General features: G+C 39.7%; 1 protein-coding gene across 3 annotated transcripts in view; it reads left to right on the plus strand.

Annotated features, from left to right (window-relative positions):
* The window catches only part of NBAS (NBAS subunit of NRZ tethering complex), a 405,412-nt gene that overhangs the window by 168,711 nt on the left and 210,668 nt on the right, over nt 1–26,033 (plus strand). For all 3 annotated transcript variants that reach the window (XR_012655479.1, XM_032778999.2, XM_075063671.1), the window contains exons 33-38: nt 959–1,072; nt 3,844–4,001; nt 6,383–6,484; nt 15,130–15,297; nt 17,445–17,558; nt 18,754–18,877. Coding sequence is in view for 2 of the 3 variants with exons in the window: in XM_032778999.2 (XP_032634890.1) it covers nt 959–1,072; nt 3,844–4,001; nt 6,383–6,484; nt 15,130–15,297; nt 17,445–17,558; nt 18,754–18,877 (780 nt within the window). In the remaining variant the exon portion in view is untranslated. The remainder of the gene's footprint in view (nt 1–958; nt 1,073–3,843; nt 4,002–6,382; nt 6,485–15,129; nt 15,298–17,444; nt 17,559–18,753; nt 18,878–26,033) is intronic.

Raw genomic sequence — 26,033 nt, forward strand, 5'->3', positions numbered from 1 at the left:
TGGTTTGGAAAAGGAGATTAGGACTCCTCATATTCCTGTTTCCATTTCCATTTCATGCTCACCTAGAACATATAGGTAAATTTTTACCAGAACATACATATGTGGAACGGGTTTTATCTCCAGGACAAGATTTTATAGACACATTGCTCTCCCTGTCACCCCAAAGTCAAATTTTGTTAATCCTACAGTAGCCATGTTTTATTTTACTTTTATTGTGTTGCATGGGAACATGCAAAATCATCTCTGGTTGCCTAGGGGTGAACAATTGAACAAACTGCAGGACTCAGAGACTTCAGTGAAAAGTTAAACCTTGGACTGTGAAAGTTATTAATGGAGAGCAAGAGTTCACTGACAGCAATGCAACGAAGCAGAAGTCCAGGCCATAAAGAATGAATTAGAGCTTTTATTCCCTTTGGAGTCATAAGGGATCTTACAGGTGTTAACATTAAAATGATACAGAGAAAAATCAGTCATACTGTATTGGACACACAAATATAGGGCCCTAAGATACCTAAAATTAATGTTGAAACACACAGCTTTCATATTTAGAGACCTAATTGGTGATTTAAAGAGCTTAATTTTAAGCCCCCATTTTTGAAGATCTTTTCTGACATATAAAATGTTAATTAACTAGACGCTATTTATTTTTTTCAACAAGTGTTTTCCACCTTGTGATATGCTTAATACATACTGATGTGAGTTCCTCTAGCAATATATGAATACATGGTTTGGGCACACAATTACCTGTTTCACTAATTAAATAAGATATGTCTTAGTTTCTTCAGGAAGAGGTAGATGTATATTGCATATTTGTAGCATCCAAACCATCAACAGCTTTGAAAGAGCGCCATTTTCATCCACACTGTACAGAAACATTCTTATGAAATGCTGTGTTAATTATTAATTGACCATTGACCTTTGAAATAATTGGTAACAACTTTTCTGACTCTACTTACAGGAGATGACCAGACAGAGAGAAAAGGCCAGGTTTTGATCGTTTTGGTGGAACGAGCTCTCCATTTCCAGGACTACAAAGCTGCTAGTATGCACTGCCAAGAGCTTATAGCCACAGGTGAAGTTTACCACTTTAAAAAAAAAAAAAAAAAAAGTCTTCTCCTGAATTTTCTGACATTATGTAAAATAGGCGACTCCAGACTGACTAACTTTACTGGTAGGTCACCCACATTTGTCTATAGAAATTAGAATATTTTTTACTTTGGTTACCTACATAAATCACATGGACTACAGAACATTTAAGCAACAGTCACCTTTGGAAGAATGCAGATTTTCAGTTAGATTAATTCTATGTGATCTGTCTGCCGGAATTATGTATTTTAATTCAGATATCCTTTATTTTCATTATAGTGTCTCATAAATCTGTCCCAGCAGGGATTTAGTTTTAATTGTTTCCACAGTGGTTTATTTCCAAATTATTCTTGTGGAGGGAGGAGAGAAGAAATTGTTTTTCATTTATCTCATATGAGTCCCCATATGTGATAAATTTGAAATCTTGTTCATTAATGAATATTCATTGAAATATTTTTAAAATCCAAAGACCCCTATAGATCCTAGTGGTAAATGTATTAATTTCTGGGCTCATTCATTCTTTAATCCTTTTCTATATAAATTTTCCATCAAAACATGAGCACATTACTTCATGAAGCTATGCTAGGATCTGGTTTCAACCTAAAAAAGTTAAATCAATTTAGAAACTTCACAGTATAATGAAAGGCCTATTTATCATATCAAGTGATTGGTGTACTTACAGAAATAATTATATGGTGAGGAAAACAGTTATTAGTAATGCAGTTACTCAGGGGTCCTGTTGTATTACTCTGAGAATGTTAGGGACTATATTCATGAGGGGAACTTTTAGGGATCTGGCTGCCTACTGTAATTCACAGCCCCAGGTTAGTCACACAGGCTCCTTTATACATGTGTGGGTAGAGTTAGGCACGTAAAAAAAGGATTCACAGAAGGCAGCACCCTAACAGGGAGCCAGCCTCCACCCTTAATTTGGTGGAGTTAGTTGCTGAACTCCAAGCTGGAGGATAGTGCTTCCCTCTGCTCAGGATTCATGGTTGTGAACCCTTTTCTGGAGTTAGGTGCCTAATCCAGGTCAGCCCTTTCTCAAGGGAGGTGGTGGTGGTCCCTTCCTTAATTATACTCAATAGCCCAGTGGTTCAAGCACTCACTTGGGGTGTGGGAGAGCTGGGATCAAATCCCCGGTCTCCTTCTACCCAGGTCTCCTACCTCTTATGTGAGTGCCCTAACCATCAGGCTGTGGAGTGTTCTTGGATGAATCCTTCAATCTTTCCTGTTGAAGCTGTTCCACTTTGTATAAAATACTTAAATATTCATTTGGACAGAGAGTGAGTATTAATTCATAGGCCAGTGGTTATTCTAGGTAAGAGCTTTATCCACTTGGCAATTGTGCAGAAGGCATGACACCAACACAACCTCCTCCACACTGTCTTTTGTGTGGGTTAGGTCTGCTAAAAGCATACCTACCAGGACAGGCTCTGCATATGAGAGAGACAACAGAGCACCTTGTTTGTGAATCAACCCGGCTTAGGTGTGAGGTGCCGACCAGTTCGGTGGCATCTGGACTTAAGTGGCTTTGCTCATGCCCATGTGTGGAGATTTAAATGCCTGGGAATTCTAGGCATCTGCAGGGCTAGGCAGCACTGGAGCAAGAATTTTGTGAATGTCTGTGGTGCCTAAAGGTGCCGTTGGGTGCCTTAGTCACTCTTGTTAATCTGGCCCTAGGTAATTTAGCAATAGGTACTGTTCTGTTCTTAGTTTTTCCATAAACACACACACTGTGGAACTAAGAGCTCAGTCTTTTTGTGGTGTTTAGGGCAGGTCACATGTGGCTTCTTCATTTTTGATTGGTGTTCCACAATAAAGACCTTCCCCCTGTCAGTTATGCACAGAGCAAGTCCAAGGATTTAGCTGAGGGGTTTATAAGATGATGATCTCCTCCATCTTCAAACTTAATTACTTTTAAGTGAAGTGTGTGTTTGGTGGTGGGGGAGGTTGACATATCCCCATAATCCCGCCTACGAAAAGTGGATCCCAGTTATTTGTGCTGTTTGTACGTATTTGCAAACATTTAAACAATGTTCTGTGTTTCCCATATGATATGGCTACTAGACTTTCAGTCACTGGAAGTGATTGTGTGCACTTTGGAGAAATGTGAGTCCTCTTTTGGCCATACCACCCACATTACATCCGTCCAGAGGATCACTAGTAGAAATGACGGGGCTTCACGTTTCTCCTTGTCTGCCTAATTCCTATTTTAATTCTTGCAAGTCTAATATGGCTTATCACTTATGGGAAGGTATAAGTGGAGATCGTGGAATGGGATAGCAGAAGATAGTCTGCTCCTGTGCTTCTTCCCTCTATTCCCCCTAACACAGAGGAGTTACATTATTTTATTTTAAAAGACAACACTGATTTTTTGCAGCAGCTGATTTATTTTAAAAATGTTCAGTTTATTCTGAAGCAGTCTAGTCTGATTTTTCTTAACATGGTGTCACTAAGGACAAATACACATGTATGGACACACACACATGACCATGCACCATATTAGTACCTAGAGTATATATAATGTTAGGTAGCTGAATTCCATTTCCTTACTACTAGGTGTCTGTCTGTGTCTGTGTCTCTCTCATGAAATGTTGAAAATTCAACAAGAGAGGCTATACTCTCATCTGATTATCGAAGATGATGTAAGCTTTGGCCATTGGAGAAGGTTGATTTTTTTTTTCTCAGCACCCTCACAATTGAATTATTGATTTTCTGTGACTTTACTTGGCAATCTTTTTGTTCTCTTTGCAGGCTATTCTAAAAGTTGGGAGGTATGCAGCCAATTAGGGCAATCAGAAGGCTACCACGACTTGCGTACTCGGCAGGAGCTCATGGCTTTTGCTCTGACACATTGCCCACCAGGTGCCATAGAGTCACTGCTGACAGCAAACAGTTCTTTGCAGACTCAGGTAGGATCCATTTCTGTAAACTTTTCCTGCATAAGCTGTGAATACTTACTTTCTGAAATAGGGGGTAACTATTTTGTGTTTTTTTCCTGCTAAACTTCCTGCAATATGTATTACCAATTTTCTGTATTTTTTCTACCTTACGTTTTATATCTGAACACTTAAATATTGCTTTTATAATACATTTTCTATAATCAATAAATAACTATTTCAAATAAGAATGCAATTTCTTGGTTGTTATAACTAGTACTGCTGGATGAGTGGTATAGCTTCAGAGGTTTCTAAAATGCAGCAGTGTCTGGTATATTGTTGACCAAATACTCTGTTCCAACTCTGTAATACATTTGATTGGGATGTACAAATGTGTAATTCTTCTCTGTCAGTTATTCAGGTTCTATAAGGATTTTGTGCATTGTACACAGCCTCATTTGAATACAGTCTCTTTAAATGCCCACTGCCTGTTCCAATGTTTTCTGCAGGTTCTGCCAAACATAGGGTGAAATCCTGGCTCAGTTGAAATGAATGACAAAATTCCCATTAATTTCTGTGAGGGCATGATTTCACCGATAATGGTTTTAATGTTTTATCATGAGGATTTAAGTCCTGATCCTGCTATTAGCTCTTCACAGGATCAGGGCCCTAAATATCAATTTCATTATGTATGTAAAATCTGTAGCTATCAGATATCTCATTATATGTATTTAAGAAGATTACTAATATATGCATTTGAGAAGATTAGCATAAATGCTGTGGTGCAGTGGTTGAGTAAGTCAAAACGTTTAATTTCCATTGAGGTTGACCCTAGTTTTGCCAATGTGCTCAGAGTTTTTCTGAATTGTTTCATATAGGGTACATTAGGGGAAATTGAGTTTTGTACTCTGAAAAATAACTCCTTAGAAATTACATTATTAATCTCTCCCCATTCCATACTGTCTTGCAGTCAGCAGAAGGGCGTAAGCTGGATCTCCCTTGTTTAAAAAAAGAGGGGAAGCCAGCAGGAAATTCTCTGTAAAGGCTCAGAGGCTCTGGAATTTATATCCCTCTGGAGTCTGAAGCAATCCAAAATTGGTAACCTTCCCCAGGAACAGTGCAAAAATAGGGATTGGATAGGGTTATTGGAGAGGGCTCTGGGTCTGCTTTGAGTATTTTGTAGGCACCTGACTGGCTGGCAGAGTTCCTGTTTGAATGATAACTTCTATGCTGCTAATTTTTTATTTATTTATTTATTTTATTAATGTGTTAAGGTTCATAGAGCCTTGCATGAGTGTCATTTTATTATTGTAATCCAAATTAATTAAATACAGTGATTTATTAATAGTAATTCATATTGGGCTCCAGAGTCCCACTCAACATTGTGTTGGTGTGCAGTACAATCACACAGGAAGGCATTGTATTTGTTCTTAAGAGCTAAGAATGTTAAAAAAAAAAAAAAAAGGGGGGGGCGGGGGAGGGAACAAGTACAACACAAAAGTAATGTGGTTAGGCTGATTACAAGCACATCTCATTTTTCTTTCTGAAAATTGTTTGTATATTTGTCTTATTTATATTACAAGAATGTATTTGTAAGTGTTTTGGAGGGTGGCAGCATGTGATTGAAATTGGAGAGAGAAAGTGATTGTTGAAGTAGGACAAAGGAGGTAAAAGAAAGGGTAGAAGCATGATGGGTTGGGGGAGTTTGCGCAGCTGAAGCTGCAGAAGGAAGGATCAGAGTAAAGGGCATCAGCAACTAATAGAAATACTGCAAATGGGAGGTGAATGTGGTGGAATGTTTGTCTACCAGTAACTTCCATAAGGCCAACACAATTTCTTAACTGTATTACTATGGGTGACCTCACTGATTAGTGGGACTTGCCACAGTAATAGGGAGAAGCACAAGTATATACATTTGCAAGATTGGGTCCTGAGTATTAAGTTTACAAGTAAAACAGTACTATACACCTGGAATTGGAACTTATTTCACACTATTTTTTAGATAATATACAAACCAGAAAATAATCCTATTCACTCTCCCATTACTCCAGTAGCTCTACATTGCCAGGAAGATTGAAAAGCAGTAAAAACTTCTGTCAATACAGTAAATATATGAGATAGATCTGTTGAGCAAGAAGATGCCATTTTCACATAGTTACTTTCTTTAAAAAAACGACAGCAACAACAGTAAGTCATGGAAAATGGATATACAGTACTGAGAGAGGGTGGTCTTGCGTAGACATTTATATCAGTGGTTCAGCAGGATGCAATGATTTTTTTTTTTTTTTTTTTTTAAATCTCCTGGAAGTTTTGCCTCTTGAGGTCCTTGCTTTCTCGTGACACTAGGTAGCTTGAATAACTGTGTATTATTAGTTTGCATGGTAGCAGAAATAATGTATATCCCTTCTTTTCAGATTCTTTATCAAGCAGTGAATTACCAGTTACGCCCTTCAGAAGGAGGGGAGAATATAAATATCACAGGACCTTCTTTGCTGATCGCTAAGGAGACTCCTCAGGTAAGTTTTAAAGTGAGAGTGTAAAATGACCACCATTGCATTCTGTTTTATTCTGCATTGTAAGGAGAAACAGATTTCAAAGATTTCATCTAGCACAGCGTAGAGAACTTGAGATATTTTTCTGCTTTAGGCTTTGTACTTAGCACTATCAAATAACCTAAGGAAACAAACTAATAGATGATTTGTAATGAAGTTTTCTTGCTAGTGTATACTCCAAATGTGGTCTTGAACATCCTCGTCCAGTGGGGTCTCAGCATTGTAAACAAAATAATTGAGAACGTAAACAAATACAAGGACAGTAGAAGTTGAAGACAAGACAAAAAACTAACATAAAAAAAGGAATAACTATTAATGTTGATGCTAGCTTTGCAGTATAGCACATATCAACATTGGAAAATAAACCATATGATGTTTGAATTTAGCCTTTTTTCTGTCTGCATATTATTCACATATGGACATTTTATCTTTTACAAATTCATAAATGCTCAAACACTTTGTATGTACTTACTTTCGTAGATTTTTTATGAGGCTTGAAGGCATCATTATGATCATCTAGTCTGACCTCATGCTTAATCCAGGCTGTAGAATTTCACCAAGCCATTTGTGTGTTAAGCCCATAACATCAGTTTGATGTAGTATATATCTTTCAGAAACACACACTCGATCTTCATTTAAAGACCTATAGTGATGGAGAATGCTCTGTGTTTTAGCTTGTGTTGCTTGTAATCTATTAGTTTTGACTGTTTGATTCATTGGTGTAGTTTGTCACCTAAATAATGTGACATTTTTTTTTTCTTCTAATTGGATGATTGAAGGTTTCTAAACAGGGTAAGTACTTCTGGTGCAAATATTCAATACCTGCATCTGAGCAGATTGTGGGCAAATACAGATGTTCATAAGGAGGATAGTCATTTACAGGCATTGGTGGGAACAAAAAATATATTCTCATGAGTGATCAGCAAAAGCAAGTTAGAGAGGGGTTCAACATGGCTAAATGGAAAAACGTTTTTGCAAGTTCTAGGAGAAGCACAAATAATTCTTTACAGTTCTTACCCAACTCTCCTTATGAATTTTGAGGGGAGCAGCAATATCAAATCACAAAGTTTTTTTTTTTTGCCTTCTGGTCTTTCAAGATTATTTGTAGAGACTGTAGACTCCAACCTCTCTACTTAGTACTGTTAGTACTAAAGGAGTTTAAATTGTTGCTCTTACTTAAGAGTCAGTGAGTTATTACCATTGTTATATGGTATCATTTATATTTGCTTAAATATTTGATGTCATGTTTTTTGTAGATCATAATCTGTTGAGGTTTACTATTACTTAAGCTTTTGCACTTAATTCCTTTTTATCTAAATGGCATTTTTATATGTTAAACCACTTCTTCACTTTCATGCTTACAGCTTCAACATGACTTCAATAATAGCACAATAGAATGTGAGCACCTGGTCTCCTGTAATGAAGAAATAGGAACCACCTAAATAGCAAGGAAGTGAAATGCCTTTGTTAGAGTATTTTTGGAGAGCTGGGAGTTAAAAGTTTGGTTAATCTGCTTCTTTTGGAAGAATAGGTTTTTGCAAACTTGGATTCCATTTATTTCCTCTTACGTTTTCCGTTTCATACAGTATATTGGTAATAGTCTTATTAAAAAAATTAAAATAAAGAGAAAAGTTTGTAGTTCAGATTCTACCGTCTAAGTCTTATTCAGGCAAAATCCAATTGATTTAAGAGATCAGCTCATGTATATGTGAATATATATTAACTATATATTTGTTGGGTAGACCATCTTGGGGGGTTTACCATTGATTGCTAAAACATATTAGCTAGGGTTGCCAGGTGTCTGGTTTTCAACTGGAATGCCCAGTTGGTCACCGGGTCACTAAAAGTCTGGTTGGCTCCTAAGCTTAGGGGCAGCCAGGGTGCTCCTTACGCTGCCCCTGCCCCAAGCGCTTGCTCCTAGCTCCCATTTCCTGGGAACTGCGGCCAAAGAGAACTATGGGGGTGATGCCTGCAGATGAGGCAGTGCGCAGAACTGCCTGGCTGCACTTCCGCATAGGGGCTGGAGGGGGGACGTGCGTCCGGGAGCTGCCTGAGATAAGCCCCAGCACGGAGCCCCCTCCTGCACTCCAAACCTCTCATCCCGGGTTCTACACCAGAGCCCACATTCCCAGCCAGAGCCTTCATTCCTCCTACACCCCTACCCTAGCCCAGAGCCCTATCTCACACTCCAAACCTCTCATTTCTGGCCCCATCCGGGAGCCCTCACCCTCTCCTTCACCCTAATCCTGTTCCCCAGGCCAGAGCCCCCCCACACACTCCAAACCCCTTGACCCTCTCTCCCCCCCCACCCGGAGCCTCTCTTTCAGCCACAAACCCCTCACCCCAGGCCACACTCCTGAGTGACGAAGGGAAGGCAAGGAGTTAGTGAGTGCGGGGGCTTGGAGAAAGGATGGGGCAGGGGTGGGGTAAGAGTGTTCAGTTTTCTGCAATCAGAAAGATGGCAACCCTAATATTAGCTAGCACTATTTGATTTAACTATTATATGGATAAAACTGATAAAACCAGTACTAGATGGGCATAGCTCCCTCAGCACATCATGTTTCACCCTTTCTAGAGCTCCAATAAAAGATTTTTCACTTGTTTCGGTAATTTTAAGTTTTTATCCTCCCACAGTGAATTGAAATGAGGAGGCCTAAGGTGTGTTGGGGTGACACAGACGGGAACATAACCATTTGGCTCCTCTGCAAACCACATTGTTTAGACATTTTAAAATAGACTAGACAAAGCATTAAAATAAATTCTTTGGGGAACAATACTTCCCTGGCACAAGGCTGGACTAGATCATCTAATTGGCCTAGTCAGTCTTCAGCTCATTTAATTCTTTGAAGAACTGTGTTCAGGAAGGAAAAGGAATTCCTCCATAATGATTGCCTCTTCCTTATTAAGCTCCTATTCCCCTTTGCACTCTTGTTGTGTGCTGTAATTACCTCAATTACTAATCTAGTGGTGCTCAAAGAAAAAAATCACAATGAGCAAATTAGGACCTTGATTCATGAAGAAAATTTCAGAATATTATAGCTAACGTGATTAGATTAAAGTATAATACTTAGCCATAAGATGCTGTGTTATGTGTTAACATAAGAAATAATAACCACAGTAAATTATGCCTCATAAATGAGGGCTGACTTTTACTTAATCTGTTTAATACTTAAAACCTACATTACATCTGCTATAAAAATAATGATTTTATTTATATATCTAAGTAATGTGAAAATGTAATGCAAAAAGTAATGTAAATGCATAGCGCTTTAGCACAAGAGAAGCTTGCAATTTCAGGAATATTGGTACTGTCCTTGGAAACAAAGTGTTTTTTGATAAATTGCAGAGGATGCATAATTTGTAAAAATTACAGATCTGATTTTTGTATAAATGCTGCTGTTTAAAGGACTCAAAGTTTCTACTAGCTGCAGTTTAGTATTCTCTTTTGCTAGAGTTAGTTATGCAATTTAGCCTATGCTTTAACCTGAAAATCTATTTAGATTTGAAAAATTTCCTACACCTGAGGTCTCGATTAAAAACCGCACTTACTAGCTTGCGACATGCATTGTACTTACCCTTTTACTGAGCATCAAATACCTTTCTAATGAGCTACAGATATATGCATTATGTTTAGTGAAAGGCTCATCTAATTGAACACATTTAATGAAGAATTTGTATATGTAGGGCCTAAGCAGTGATAACGTGTGTTCTCAGTGATTTAGGTGGAAGTGAAAATTAAAATTTTTCTGTACATGAAAATGCTTACTTAGTGATAGTGTCACTAGTTAAGACAATGAAGGGCAAATTCTCATCTCACTTATACCTGTGCAGATTCAGAGTTGAGGCCATTAAACAATCTAGTCCTGAATGACATGACTTAGTAAATGTCTATTGTAAGTAGTTTCTAAAAGGAATATAGTAAATTCTGGGATCTGAACTCCAGTATTTTATAGCTGTATAAGATCTGTGTATAAGTATGCACAGCATATTTTGGAAGAATTAATGGGTTAGCTCATATATCACAGAACCTGTGAGAGAGTGTTTTTTTTTTTGTTTTTTTTTAATATGTCTGTATCAGGTAATAAGACTAATTTTCCCTCTCTGTTGATATTCACCCCTTCTTGTCAACTGTTGAGAATAGTCCACTTCCACCTTAATTGAATTGGACTCGTTAGCACTGACCCCCCACCTGGTAAGCCAACTCTCATCTTTTCAAGTGCTGTAATATATATACTGCTTACTGTATTTTTCACTCCATACGTCTGAGTAAGTGGGTTTTAACCCACAAAAGCTTATGCCCAAATAAATGTGTTAGTCTCTAAGGTGCCACAAGGACTCCTTGTTGTTTTTGCTGAAAAGACTAACATGGCTACCACTCTAAAACCTAACTCTTCCCTGGCATTCCATAGGGAGCCTGGATGCCTAGCTCAGGGCTGAGGATTCCACTGAATGGCAGGGTGCCTAAAAGTTCAGCATTGCGGTGCTCAGCATTACAACACCTAACTTCCTTTGTAGATCTGGCCTTCTAAGTTCTTGTGACATGAGTTAAAAAATCTTTACAGCGCTGCAACTTTTGCGCTCAGGGGTGTGAAAAAAACACCCCCCTGTACGCAGCAAGTTACAGCGCTCCAAAGCGCCAGTGTAAACAGTGCCCCAGCGCTGAGAGCTTGGCTCCCAGTGCTGCAAGCTAATCCCCACTGGGAGGTGGAGTACCTGCAGTGCTGGGAGAGCTCTCTCCCAGCGCTGGCGCTGTGACCACACTCGCACTTCAAAGCACTGCTGCGGGAGCGCTCCCGCGGCAGCACTTTGGAGTTTTGAGTGTAGCCAAACCCTTAGTCTTAAAAGACTTTAAATGAACAAAGATTGCTACAATGAACTATAAATTCTGAAAGCTAGACACTTTATCTTGTTTCAGCAGTTGGTACATTCTACAAATTGTTTGGTTAGGATAATAAACATTTCTTAATAAAATAACTCTCTCCTCCATCTAGGGTAATTTTTTTTGCAGAAAACTCCAAGTGCTAAGTGTGAACTGGGACATTCCATGGAGAATTATTCACTACTTGTGTATTGCTATAAATGTGCTCACTAGGTAAATAAAACATGTTCCTGACTGAAAGAGATTATAATCTAAGGACCAAATCTGTGGCATACTAACCACCTTCACATTCTACAGCAGCCAGTGGGCATTGAAGGTGCTCAACATCCTGCAGATTGGGTCTTTATCTAATCCATCTGTGGGTTTTCTATAGTACTCTCAAAGTGCAGCACAAGTTAATTCAATCTTTGTTCCAAAATTCATAGTGGATGTCATAGAAGGCTCTGTTCTTATAGGAAATTCTGTTGGGGTACATGTTTAGGGATAAAAATTCTTCGTGTTACAGAGAGCTTTATTTTGAACAAAAAAAAGAGGATCCTGCAGTATGTTCTAAAAATTATCAGACTTTGATTCCAAATGGAACAGCACAGCTAACTAAGCCAAGGACAAAACACATGAAAGCTACAATTTAAAACATTCCACAGCCAGACTACCTTGACCTGGAATGCTTTATCTCTGGCTCTCACAAGCTTTGTCCTGGATTTAATGAAGTGTATTGTTCCAGGAGAGGATTGGGAGCATCGTGGAGTATCTGAAATCTGACTGCGTCATTTTAGTCATTAAAAATTGCTTAGGGATTTTTTTTTCCTCCTATAAAATTCAAATCTACACAGTTTGCTTTGATTGCTATTGGTAGCTATATATTTAGGTTTGTTAGATGGTAAATTATTTTAAAAACAATGAGTCGTTTGATATCCTGGGATGTAAAGCTGTCTGTAAGTTCAAAGTTCACCTCTACCCTGATATAACGTGACTCGATATAACAGGAATTCGGCTATAATTCGGTAAAGCAGAGCTCTGGGGGGGTGGGGCTGTGCACTCTGGTGGATCAAAGCAAGTTCGAGATAACATGATTTCACCTATAACACTAAGATTTTTTGGCTCCCTCGGACAGCGTTATATTGAGGTAGGGGTGTATTAATTTCAAAATTATTTTCTCTAAAATATATATTAAAATACGGCTTACCAAAGTCACTAGGGCAAAGCAAGGACTCCCAATATTCTTCTCAGATTGCTAGACTATGCTTCTGGGGTCTTCAAGAATTAACTTCATAAGTACCCCAGTTCAGGAAGACATTTAAGAACATGCTTATGTCCAGTGCTGTTCAGCCAATCACTTAAGCATGTGAATTCAGTGTGGATTTAGGCACATGCTTAAGGCCTTTGCTGAATATGCGTAGTCTTCTGAATTGGGCCAGGATTATATTTCTAGGGCACAATCTTTATTTTTGTTGTTTTAAAACTTTCACTTTCTGATGGCCCATACATTTTCACACAGTGTTTAAAAAAGTATTTAGTTCAAATTTAATTGAGAAGTTGGTTAGTTGTTTCTTGCTCTTATTTTCCTAGAAACTTGCATTAATTGGTGAAGTTTAATGAAGCATCCTCTTGAAAATAGTATAATGCTTTACAAAAGAAGAAACTAATTTTCTCTGTTATTTTGAAAGTTTTTAAAAAAAAAAGTACCGAGGTACTATTTTTCTTTAAACACAATCTAAATAAATCTTGTCGCCATTTATTTTTCAGGAAAAGTAAAGATTCTGGCATATTTTGCTCAGCACGCAGTCACTTTCATCTGGTCAAGTGGGAATTGAAATTCTAATTGATTGTTCAGAGGTTGGCAGGAGGTCCCCTCTTTAGATCATTTTATTACTATTAATAATCAGGCAGTGCTCACATTTACAGGTTTTGTTGCAGACAGAATGTTGTTGATGCCTTTTTAATGACAATGATAGATTTAGTGATAAATGTCTTCCTTGTTCTTGTACATTTTTAAAAAAATCTAAAATAATGGGATGTGTCAGACCAGGACAAAGTAAAAATAATTTGCTGTTCTCAATCTTTTAAAACTGCTAAGAGAAGACAATCCTTTTTAAATGGACTTTATTGAACAGCCATATAATAATGCCTGGAAAATGTAGTCACGTGATCTCTTAAGCTGATGATCTTTTAACTACTTCACCCACAATTTTGTGACTACAGCTCTGATAGCTTGATATTCAATTGCTACCATTTGTGGGCACAGAATTGCAACTAAAAAATTAAAGAAAATGCAAATGCCTTGGTGGAAATTGGTCCCTAAACTGGGGGGGAAAGGTCTATTATGTTACCTTGATTATCGGTTTGCCAGTTGAAGTATACAGTACTACATTAAAGGTGCTAGAGAATAAAGTAGATTAGAGGTGAAATTCTTCCCCATTGATATATTAACTTCGGTGGGGCAAGATTTCACCTAAGTCATTTTGGCCACCAGTCCCTGTTTAGTGTGTAAAATTCTGTCTCAAGTTGTTGAGCTGAAAACTGGTAGTTCATATCCTCCTGCCAGTGTAAATGTAGAAAAGTGATTTTCTTTTGATAGGTTTAAATTCAGTATCTTGTGTGGGGAAACTAACCATTATAACTTACTGGCTATTAAAACATGAACAATATGTATGTATATAAGTGTATTGTAAATATTACCCTACTGTACATTTGTGCAGTTATTGTCAGTGGAATATAATTACATAATTGACAGCATGCTGAAATCTGTTATGTTTTAATATGTAAGCTGTGTAAAACATGGAAAGAATAGTCACAGACCTCTCAGGAATGTAACAATTAGTGGCACAGAAATCACTGCAGATGTATCAAGTATTAATTTAAACCCTTTATTTGAGGTAGGCCTGACCCAGCAACCCAAATTTGCAAAACCCAGACCCTAAATTTTGAAAGACCAGACCTGAACCTGCCCTTATTGAGTTTGGATCCAGGTGTCTGCCGAAACATGTGTCTGTGTGGGAAGAGTGGGAAATCAGAATAGGCAGAAATCTCACAAGATCTGTTTGCAGCCTGTGAGAATTACTATATTTGGTTAATGTCTCACAAAGCACCAGAATTTCAGAATACATACAGCTGCCAGTATTTTCACATAAGTAGGTCACACAGACCCACAACATCGAATGGAAGAGCTGTAGAGAACCCTATTTTGGGTAGCTCTGATATGAAAGATTAAAGTTTTTCACCAGCAAAAGGTGTAAAGACAAGAGTCCCCTGCTGAGAATCTGGATGGCTTAGTTGTGCTTTTTGGATATCTACACAATCCTGGCTTTGTATGTGAAGACTGTTCATAAAATGTTGAAGAATCAATCCAGTGGCCAGTACACCCAACCTCCCCTTTTCTATAAACTTCAGTGTATCAGCAGAACAGTTGGACTAGTTGAGCAAAATAACCTTCAAAAATGTAAATGGCTGGTGTCCACAATATCATGAGATTAGAATTTAATGAGAAAAATAATGTTCTACTAATCAAGAAATCAGCTATGAGGTTTTAAAAGTGCAACATTGTAACTCTGCTTGTGTTTAGCTTGCTGCTAAATGAGACTGATAATTGAAATAACTTATTAACCAAACGGTTATCAGTATATCTTGATGCCATTATGTGTTTATTCTAGGCATTTGGCTTTATTAACTCATGGTGGTGATAATACTGAGCTTATTTCTAACATTTGTTGTGTGTTGCATAAACTCACAGGAAGAAATCAGCATTCCTTCTAGCCAGTCTGCTGACTTGTTGTATTGGACCACCGCTAAAACCATGAAAGTTCTGTCTAATACAACTACAACGACAAAAGCCATGCTGCATGCAGTCAGTGATGGACAATGGTGGAAGAGGTCATTAACTTATCTTCGGCCATTACATGTAAGAAGTCACTAAAATCTCTCCTACTGTCTATGGTGTCACTAATGGATAAAAGTATAGGCCATATTCCTTCACAAGGAACTGCTAGTCCTGCTTCTGGAACCGCTGGCAGTCACATTGACATCAAGGGGCCATGGATGACTTTTAATGTTTTCTTATATTTTGTTGGTCTTTCTTTTCCAAAATGAATAATACACACTGTGGTTTGTTTGTTTGTTTATTTTTTAGTGTTCTGACTAACTTTGCTATTTTTTCTTTGCTTTTAATTGATGAATAGATGAAACATGGGTCCTTATCTTGTTGTTTGTCATGTGTAGTTAGCATACTCCTTTATTAAGCCCCATTGACTTTAGTGGAGTTCTGCATGGGTTCTATGCATGGAGTTCATTGCAGGATCTCCTCCCATCTGAACATATCACTGCTTAATAGACTTTAAAGCAAGATTTCATTATTACCAGGTGTCACAATATCTGGAATGGCTCACGACCATGAGTGCATATCTCAGGGCAGGCCTTCAGAAAACAGGCGGACACCCCCAAACTGATGGTGAAATCTAATTATAGAACACAACAAGCCAGTGACAAATGTGAACTCCTGGATTACTATGCAAGTCTTATCATGGGGACACACACATTCCCCTTAGACTCTCTAGTCTATCTTGCCACCCAGGCAAACTGGACTTTGTGATGAAAGGTCACTTATGCCAAAAATCACATCACATTTAGGTTGCTTCCAGTCCAAGAGACCAGTCATTTACCCTAGAGCTTACACCAAAGACAACACAAAGAACCAATTATATAGTAAACTAACTAAAGATTTATTAGCTAAGAAAAGGAAATGAGAGCTATTGAGAGATTAAAGCAGGTAAAATATATGTACAGGTGAGTCACAGTTTGCAAATCCAAATGGTGACAGTGATGTAATAAATTGCCAGTTTCCCAAGTGTCTTCAGGGTACTCAGATTGTATCTGAGGATATCCACTTTGCATCTAGTATGCTTCCCTGTAATAGTCGCAGGACCAGCAGACCCTCCATAGCCACGTCTGCGGGAGATCCACCGGAGCCACGGGACCGGCGAGCAGCAGAGCGCCCCCCGCGGTGTGCCACCGTGTTTGGGGCAGCAAAATGGCTAGAGCCGGCTCTGCCTCTGATCATCACACACAATGACCACTGGCTTTGAAATTAGCACTTTTCTGTTAAAGTTCTTCATTTGCATGCCATAAGACTTCTTTCTCGTTTGATGGTTTGTTAGTTACAGGGTTTGTGACAGAGTTCCTCCTCTACCTTGGTGGGTCCTGCGCTTATTGGATTTGTTCACCTCAGTGATCTTCCCTTCTTGTGGAACCCACAGTCTGGGTCAGCTCTTCCTGTGTCGATCGAGTTGGGAGGTTTGGGGAAAGGGGCCCCCCTCTACTTGGGTTCCAGCCCAGGGCCCTGTGGGATCGCCAACATGTCTTATTACTGCCTCCCTTGTAACAGCTGCTGGCTACTTCCCATGGCCCTCCTGCCAAACCTACCTTCTTCTATCCTCAGCCTACAGGAACCTATCCTCCTGGTGTCTGTACGCTTGTCCTCCTCATCCTCGACAGACACGCTCCCACCTCAGCTCCTTGCCCTTCTGCTCTCCCACTCCTCACACACCTGGTTCCTCTCTGGCTCCATCTCGTGCTGCCTGGAGTGAGTCCTTTTTAAACCCAGGTGCCCTGATTAGCCTGCCTTGATTGGCTGCATGTGTTCTAATTAAAGTAGCTATCTCTACTGCCTTCTAGAAAGATCTTAATTGGCTCCAGGTGCCTTGATTAACCTGGAGCAACTCCCATTTGGTTACCAGGTACTAGGGATTTGTTTAGCCTGGGGCTAACATACCTGTTTCTCAGTACTTTACTGTAGCCATCTGGCCTTGCCCCATCACAGGGTATACACAATGTAAATGTTTGCTATTACATTATAAGGGGGTACAGATAAGTAAAAATAATGCATGTAACATCCCATCAGTTTTCATGAAGTTTAAACTCCAAATACACTCTTACGCAATTAGGAATCATTTTGATCTATACTAGTACACAAATGAATTGGCCTGGGGCTCTGACATGAGCTGGCACCTAGTCGACTAGTACACTGGGCTTAATTCTGCTTATTCCTTCCAGGGCCAAGAATTTAAAGATGTATTAAAAAGCAGTTCTGGAGCCAATGCTGCAGTGGAAAAGCAGAGCTGTCATCCCTTTTATGAATCTCTCATTGTTGATTCCTATGTTGCAGAAGTAAGTTTAACACGCATTGAAATACACTTATAGAAGCATTGAAAGAAGACTGTGCACTTGTTTGAGGAGCTCAAAACTATGGGTGACCTTGTAACTCTCCCCCACCTCAGCGAGAGAGAGATTGGCTGGTGCTAACTCGATGATAAGTGCTTCACACCCTAATCTGTTAGCAATCACAGACAAACTTCTCAGGATTATGCCGACCATTACTTTACCTTGCAGGTAACACTTAGTGCACTCCAGTTCCGAAGCCCCCTGGAAGAGCATTCCCATGTGATTTCCAGCCCCTGTCACTGGAACCTCACAGTAATGACCAAGTCTGCTGTCTCCAAAGAAATAGTGCACACACAAGCCTGTTTGATTCAACTAAGAATTCATGTTTTGCTTACTATTACAGTACAGAATTCTACTTATGATAAAAGAAAGAGAAGTTTATTAGCAAAGATAGAGTTTTAACTCATATTGACTAAAGGTAGTAGAATCAGAATTGATTACAAATAAAAGTATAACATGCTTTTAAGAGACCAAACACAACTAGCAAGCTACAGTTCTTTGTCTAAAGCAGTTTTCTCACCCTCAAAGCCCTTTTGCACAATTCACTGATTCAAATCAGGATCCAGATTTAACATGAATCACTCCCCTCTGCCGCTAGTGTTCCTCAGGCAAATGGATCACCAAGGGTTCCCTTTCATCCTCCTCATAGTCCAGAAAAAACCTTTGAAATGTGTCCCTTTGAAGTGTACCCCCCTGGACAAAATTCTTCTTCCCTGCTATTTGTTCTTTTGTGTGCTGATGCCATATTGTCTCTCTCATTCCTGGGTTGACTTAACATGCAAATGAAGCTTGCTTGGTGTTGACTTACACAATGTGTGCTTTACATAGGAGAGCTAGGCAGACAGGTAAAGCAACATTCATTTGTTTTGGAAAAAACTTCATTATCTGCACTGTCTGTTTACATTTCACAATGCTTATCATAACCAGTGTGATAGGTTTCATTTTACATATTAAGTCAACAGGAAAACCAAGTTAACAGGAGAATTATTAGGTTTTCTATTTCTGCATAAGATCTCTAGAATTTAAAAAAGGAACTAAATTATATCATTGTATCTAATGTAACGTATTACAAAACGTGATTTATTTTTTTTTAAGAGAGGCTATTTTAAACAATGCAACTGTGATTTTTTTTTTCTGTTAGTCTGAAGTAGCCTATACTGGATTCCAGCACAATTCTTCAGAAAGTTTTGCAGAAGTATTGCTGAGAACAGGAAAATTAGCAGAAACTAAAAGTGAAGGAGAGGACCTATTTCCAGCTACAGAAGGTACATTGTTTTCCGTGTGGTGTGTGTCTTATTTATAATATAATGTGTGTATATATACTGTACATTTTCATTTATTCAATATAGTGTTTGAAAGTGATATTTTAGTATTTTCTGCAAAGTTCATTATGGTTTAATTTCTAACAAAGAAAAAAATCTATCAAAAGAGGCAAATCCTTGAAGGGTGCAAAAAAAAAAAAAAAGGGTTATTTTGTTTAGGGTAGTAGGTTTGCAAAGTCTCTGGAAATCTCAAGAGGGTTCTAGATTGACAGGAATCAGAATAGCAGCCATGTTAGTCTGTATCCGCAAAAAGAACAGGAGTACTTGTGGAAGTGTCACTTTTAGAAGGCTCACGGGTGCTTGGCCATTGTGACAGAAATAGCCGCATGCTTCCAGTGGTCCACAGATATAGTTTGAGAAGCAGTGGAGTGCAATAAAGTGTCCATCAGATAATCTGCAGATAGGTATGTTCATCTGTTGCAATTAGAGTTCATATCTTTGCCACTTTGCTAAAATGATCTTTGAATTATACAGGTTTTTCCCCCACTATTTTACTTAGTGCATAGTTCGTGTTTAAAATTCCTGGATTCCCTAGAACTTCTCATTACCAAAATTAAAATTTATATAGGGATTACACTGAGAGTAATTCAAACATGCTTAAAACTGTCTTCACTGAAAAAGGACACTTCATAAGGGAAATCGATTACTTCACGGAACGAGCCACCCAGATACCCTCGGAGAACCTGTTTCAGTACTGGGGGTAGGGACAAGAACAATGACCACATATCCCTAATTGTCATCTAGCACTCTACAGTGGAATCCATATGGGTATCATCAAACAATTACAACCCATACAGGACCACATCCTGAAAGAAATCTTTCCCGAACCCCCTCTTCTGGCCTTCAAACAACCCTCTGACCTCACCAGACTCATCAGAAGCAATCTCCCCACAGACCAGGACACACCAACTCAAAGTGGCACTGGACCCTGCCAGAACAAAAGATGAAAAACCTGCAGACATATCTCCACTGCTATGATGATCGTTACCCCCACAAAACACCTTTCAATAGTCATGAATCCTACACATGCCTATCCCAACATGTGGTGTACCTCATTCAGTGCATCAAATGCCCCAGCACCCACTATATGGGTGAAGCCATACAATCGTTACACTCTCAGATAAATAAAACAAAAACACCCTGTCACCTCAGGTGAACACTTTTCACAAAGTGATCACCCCATATCTGACCACTCAGTCCTTGTTCTCAAAGGAAATGTGCACAACACTTTCAAAAGACAAACCTGGGAACTTAAATCCATAGCTGTGCTAGACACTAAAAGCTGTTCACTTAAGAGACACTGGTTTTAAGGCTCATTAAAACAGTTTGTAGCACTCTACTGCCTGCTACCCCTTAATTGCCCACTTAAGTGGTGTGCTACAGTATGTGTGAATCCCATATGTGTAACAGTCCTGTCTCAACTTCTGTTTAGCTTAGACGCTCTGGTTACCTTCCCCAGACCAGAAGAAGAATTCTGTGAAGCTCAAAAGCTTGTCCCTTCCTGCACCCTCACCTGCCTTGGATGTGTCATTAAAAGTGAAACAGTCTCATGTTAGTCTTGCAATTTTTTTCTCCTAGCTATGATTATATATCTTTTTCCCTTTAGCTGTCTCCTGCTGGTTTAAGAAATGAACTGTTTAAATATTTACATGCTGTTAGTGTCCTTTGAAGGAAGATGTCTGTCTAATGCTTTACTCTGGAGAGTTCTGGCATGAAAAGTTAGTGTATTAGATCCCATGCAATGTGAGTAAAGTCTTTAAAGTGAAGTTCTCTCCATAAGCCATACATTTTTAACTGCAAAATGGAACTATCATGCAGTTAAAAGCACATGCATGGGTGTGTAAAGGGTATACAATTGGCTAGCTCTGGATGTGTGATTTATTTCCATGAGTTACTGATAACAGCTTAATACACCTCTACCCCAATATAACACTGTCCTCGGGAGCCAAAAAATCTTACTGTGATATAGGTGAAATCGTGTTATATCGAACTGCCTTTGATCCGCTGGAGTACGCAGCCCTGCGCCGCCTCCTTCCCTCTCTCCCCCCCGCCCCCACTGGAGCGCTGCTTTACCGCGTTATATCCGAACTCATGTTATATCAGGCCGCATTATGTTGGGGTAGAGCTGTATATGAAGCAAAGCCATGAGTTATAAAAAGTCATTAACAATGATCATACTAGGAGGATGTCGTGTTGGTTCCCTTCATGCTCTCTTAATGCAACGTCAGTTTTAGATTTAGTGCTTACTGTTGATCTACCTGTTTTATCTTACATGCTTCAACAGCACTAGTTTCCAGATGTTGTGCCAGGGTTACTTGAATTGAAAGAGGAATGATCTGAGATTGGAAAGTGTTTATTCCTGTGTTTATAGCAAGGCTTTATTAGCAGGGCTGGTGTTTATTTAAACAAGTCTCTGAGTGACCCAGAGTACTTGCTGACATCAAGTTATAGACTTCAGTCTGGCTGTCTATAACTCGCTGGATACTTTTAGACTGAAATTTTAAGATTATATTGGGTTTTATTTATTTATTTTGGACATGAGTAGAATTGAAATGGTTCTTCATAGGCCTCACCTTCACTCTTTGGCTCCAGAGAGCAGGGCCCTTTAGATATTGTCTTTGTTATTCATTTGCATTTAAATGAAATAATGGAGCTGAATGTGTTGTAAGTTGTGAATCCCCTGGAAACTATTTGAAAAATGTGTTGAATATGGTAATGTCAAAAGAAGAGTTGTATCTTTCCTTCCTTTCTATCCTATTGTCACTTTCCCCATATTCATGCCTTAGTCCACATGTGTCATAAACAGATAGCTAAGGGTTAATGTTTCTTTCGCCTGTAAAGGGAACAAAGGGAACCAAACACCTGACCAGAGGACCAATCAGGAAACCGGATTTTTTCAAAGTCAGGGAGGGAATTTTTGGGGGTCTGAGTCTTTTGTCTGTCTCTCAGCTATGAGAAGGTTCTTTCTATCTTTAATCTTCTGCTCCACATTGTAAGTAACACTGGTAGAAAACAATGGTTTATGATGTGTTTGGTTGTATTACAATGTCGTCAGCTTGCGTGGCAACGCTTCAGATTGGATCATCTGTTTTGAGATCAGACTGTATATCATAATTTTTCTTAATAACAATAGCTGTATTTCATGTCCTATAGCAGAGAAGTGACTTCATGTCTTATTTTTCTTCTCTTTTTTATATATACCTGGTTTCTTTTAAAGACTTGTTTGAGTTTTTCTCTGTAGGACTGGAGGGAAGAAGGGGAGGGGAACTTCTCATTGTAGATTACGGAGGTAAGCTCTGCAGCACCAGGATTACTGGGAGGGAAGGATAGAACTGACGATCTCCTGTGTTCCCTTTATTTGGGGTTTTCTTGTGGAATAGAGAGACATTCTCTTGGTTATAGTGATGTGCAAAGAGTGCATTGCAGATCTACTCCCAGGTTACACCCAAGAGAGAGTTGGGTGAGAGAGAGGTGAAGGGAAGTGGGCCTATTACCTTTGTGGTAAGACTCAGCTCTAGTCTGGGGTCCCCCAGGGAAAGTTTGGGGGACCAGAGCGAGGCAGGCACTATAATTCCTGTCTGGTGGCAGCGCTATCAGATCCAAGCTGGTAATTAAGCTTGGAGGTTCCTGCTAGGCACCCACATTTTGGACGCTAAGGTTCAGAATTGGGAAAGATGCTTATGATAACATGAATTTGCTTTTATTTTTCTTTCCACTTCCAAATACTTCACCTGGCTTCCAGATAAACAGTCCTTCTTCTTTGTACATGACAGCATTTCTATGTTGTAACTTCTATACTGCTCCTCTGTGCTGTGGCACTACTCCTCTGCTATAGCCCTGGAGACAGCTAAATTCTCTGTTCTGCAAACCTTCCACTTGGCACTCAGTGTGCTCCATCAGACCTTTCGCTTTTGGTAGCAAGACTCAGCTGCAACCTCATTTCCTATAATCAGTGAATTTACAGTTTTGCCAACTCTCTCACAATTTAATCATGAGTCTCACACAATAGTTCATTTTTTTCATAAAGCTCTAGCTTCTAGAGTCTAGTGATTGAGCAACTTGGCTTTATTTTATTAGGCTTCTAGCCCTTATGGTTCTGGATCAAAGCTTGAAAATGTGGATTCTAAAGATTAAAAAATCAAAAGGCAAATAAGAACCACATTGTAGCCTTAACTCTGTCCCTCTCTAGCTGGCAATAGCTACTGGGAATAGTTCAGTAAGGGTGATGCCATAATCAATAGGCATGATGAAGTGCTGTGAGACGGTGTCATTGTTCATGTTGTATTCCACAAATTTTAATTGCAGCATGTCTCTGCATGCAGTCTATCTGCATTCATTGTGTTAGGTGTAGCCGTATTGGAGGGTGGAGGGACTGGTTGGAGCAAGTTAGAAGAATTGTCACTGTGATATGAGGAGAGGTGCATGTGAACCTTCAGGGATCAAATATATTTCATTTCAGTGCTGAGTTCTGTAGGCTGTATCCGTAGGCAGGATTTATGAATTATGTGTCTTACCATGAGTCAGTATTAAAACACACATTAAATATGATGATAACATTTGCTGTAAACCTGGATCTGGTGCTACATGTTTTAAAAAGGAGGCTCTCAACCTTTTCCATTCTGAGGCCCACTCAACATGCTATACAAACTCCAGATCCCCCTGGGGTGGGATGGGGCTTGGGGCTCTGACTGCCAGGTGGGGGTGGAGGGCTTGAGTATAGGTGTAGTTTGGCTTCTTTGTGGAGCGGGAGCAGTGCTCGTGAGGCTTGGGTCAGCTCTGCACAGTGGGGCCCAGGGAGGGAGCACCACATTCACTCCCTGACTCACCTGAGGAGGCCACCTAGCCTGTCTGGGTTTGGGGGAGGCAGGGAGAAAACTAAAAATTATAATTCAAGTGAGGGGGAGGAACTACTCTGTTCTGAGGGCTCTGCTGGTCCCAGGTGGCTCTTACTGCACCGAGCAGTCAAAGGGGGCTGGGAGGTGAGGAGGAGCTGCAGCCCCAGGTACCAGCATCAGGAGGAGGAGGAGATGGGAAGCGCTGCAGCTGTCCACTCTGTGGCATCAGCCAAGGTAGCAGCCACCTTACACCACCTGGCTCTGGCTTCCCATCTCTTACCTGGCCAGGGGATGGGAACTGGGGGGGATGTATGGGGGGGAGTTAAGGGTGTGTGTGGAGTTGCCCCTGGGCCTGCCTCACTCTGGTTAAGTTTGGAGGGGCAATGCCTCCCCTCGTATCTCCAAAATTCTTCCCATGGGCTCAGGCTTTCTGTCCCATAGGGTGCTGGGGCTTGAGGTTTTGCGGACCTCCTGAAATCAGCTGTTGACCCTGAGTTTGTTTGAGGATATTACTACAGGAGGGCAAGATTTGAGGAACTGTATATGCAGAAACTAACAAACTTCATTGCAGTTCACACCATCTAAACAATGGGTGCAATGACATGAGCCTTTCAATTTACCTTGAATTTTTATTTAGAGGATGTCCCTCTACTTCTTTCTTGGGAGGGGTGGGGCGCATCTGACATGCTCACAACCTTTGGCTGCGCCCCTCTCCTTTTCCACATGTGGATGGGAGGTAGAGGCAGCTGGTTTGGTGGGACTGGGCTTTGCACGGCACCCATCATGCTGTGATTAGCCAGTTCACATGAGGCAGAGGGAACTGAAGAATATAAGGCCTCTCTGGAGTGTGGACAGTATTCTGTCCCTGTGTTGCTCCCACACATCTTTGGTTAATTGCAGTGTTACTGGTTCTCCTCGTATGCTATGGGCCTGCCCAGATTGTCTTTTTGGCATAAGGAGGGGATTTTCTTGCTAGCTCAGACTAGCCATGTGTCTACAGTCTTTTAACCCTTCCCCATACAAAACCTGGAATTTTGGTGTTGAAGTTGGAGATGGGGTCGAATTAGAAATTTGTTGCAGCTTATGGCCAGTATCAGTGCCAGTAGGCTGCTAGTGAAGTCAGCTCCTGAGGCAAGCCCGAGGATAGTTCCAGATCACTGTCATTGATCCACAGTGGTTTCCAGGTGGGGGATGGCTTAAGGTTCAGGTTGATCTTCATTTGCTTGAACATGTAGCAGGTCCATTGAGTTTAGTAGACATTGGATCTTTTTCTAAGTGAATAGTGAACAGTTTAGGTCCTGAGGTTTCGTTAGCATTTTCAGTAATCACCATGAAAAATGAATTGAAAATTTCCAGATTTTCATAGATATGCTCTGAGTTCTACACAAACACAGTAATTTTTCCAAAGAGTTTTCTACATGAGAACATAAGACCAGTCATACTAAGTCATACCTATGGTCTGTCTAGGCCAGTATCCTATCTTCTGAAAATAGCCAATGCCAGGTGCTTCAGAACAGGGCAATCATTGAGTGATCCATCCCTTGTTGTTCACTCCTAGTTTCTTTTGCGGAGTGCAACATTTTTCTAATGAAACTGACCACAATAATAATAACAATTATATTGACACTTGGACTTTTCTGATGTCTAACAATGTTTGTTAAAATGCAAGCTGTATTATGCATCCAAGAGCTGTTCCAGAAAAAAAGAAAAACAAGCAATAAATAAATAAAGTTTGGCAGATCCATCAGTGACGCTATAATATTTTATAGTCACAAATTCTTTAGTTTCTTCAATTGGGCATTGACTTTCTAAAATACCCAATTTGCACTGACAGGGTTACAATTTAATCTATTGGAATGTGGATAGAAAAGTAAGTGCTGCACATAATGTGAGTATCTGGCAGTTTTGTGAGAATCACCTAGAATGATTGGTAAATGGCAGTCTCCTTTTAAGATGATATGAGTTTCTCAGGCGATCTCAGATTGGGTCGCAGGATCATAAGCTGTTGTTTTTTTCTCTTCATTATTATAGGCTTTGCAGTTTAAAGATATGAGTTTTGGCAAAACTCCTTCTTCAGTGATTAGCAATGAAGGCATTCAACCAAAATACTTGTCTCCTGAATTTATTCCTTTAGTATTTATCAGATCTACAGGTTCCTTTCTTTTTTTTATTTTTTTTTAAGGGAACACGACAAGGCTGGGAACCCTAAATAGAGACCAGTCGGCTTTATTTTGGTTTGCAAGTAGCAGAGTTCAAGTAACACA

This window comes from Chelonoidis abingdonii, chromosome 3, assembly GCF_003597395.2.
Source record: "Chelonoidis abingdonii isolate Lonesome George chromosome 3, CheloAbing_2.0, whole genome shotgun sequence".
Classification (NCBI taxonomy): domain Eukaryota; kingdom Metazoa; phylum Chordata; order Testudines; family Testudinidae; genus Chelonoidis; species Chelonoidis abingdonii.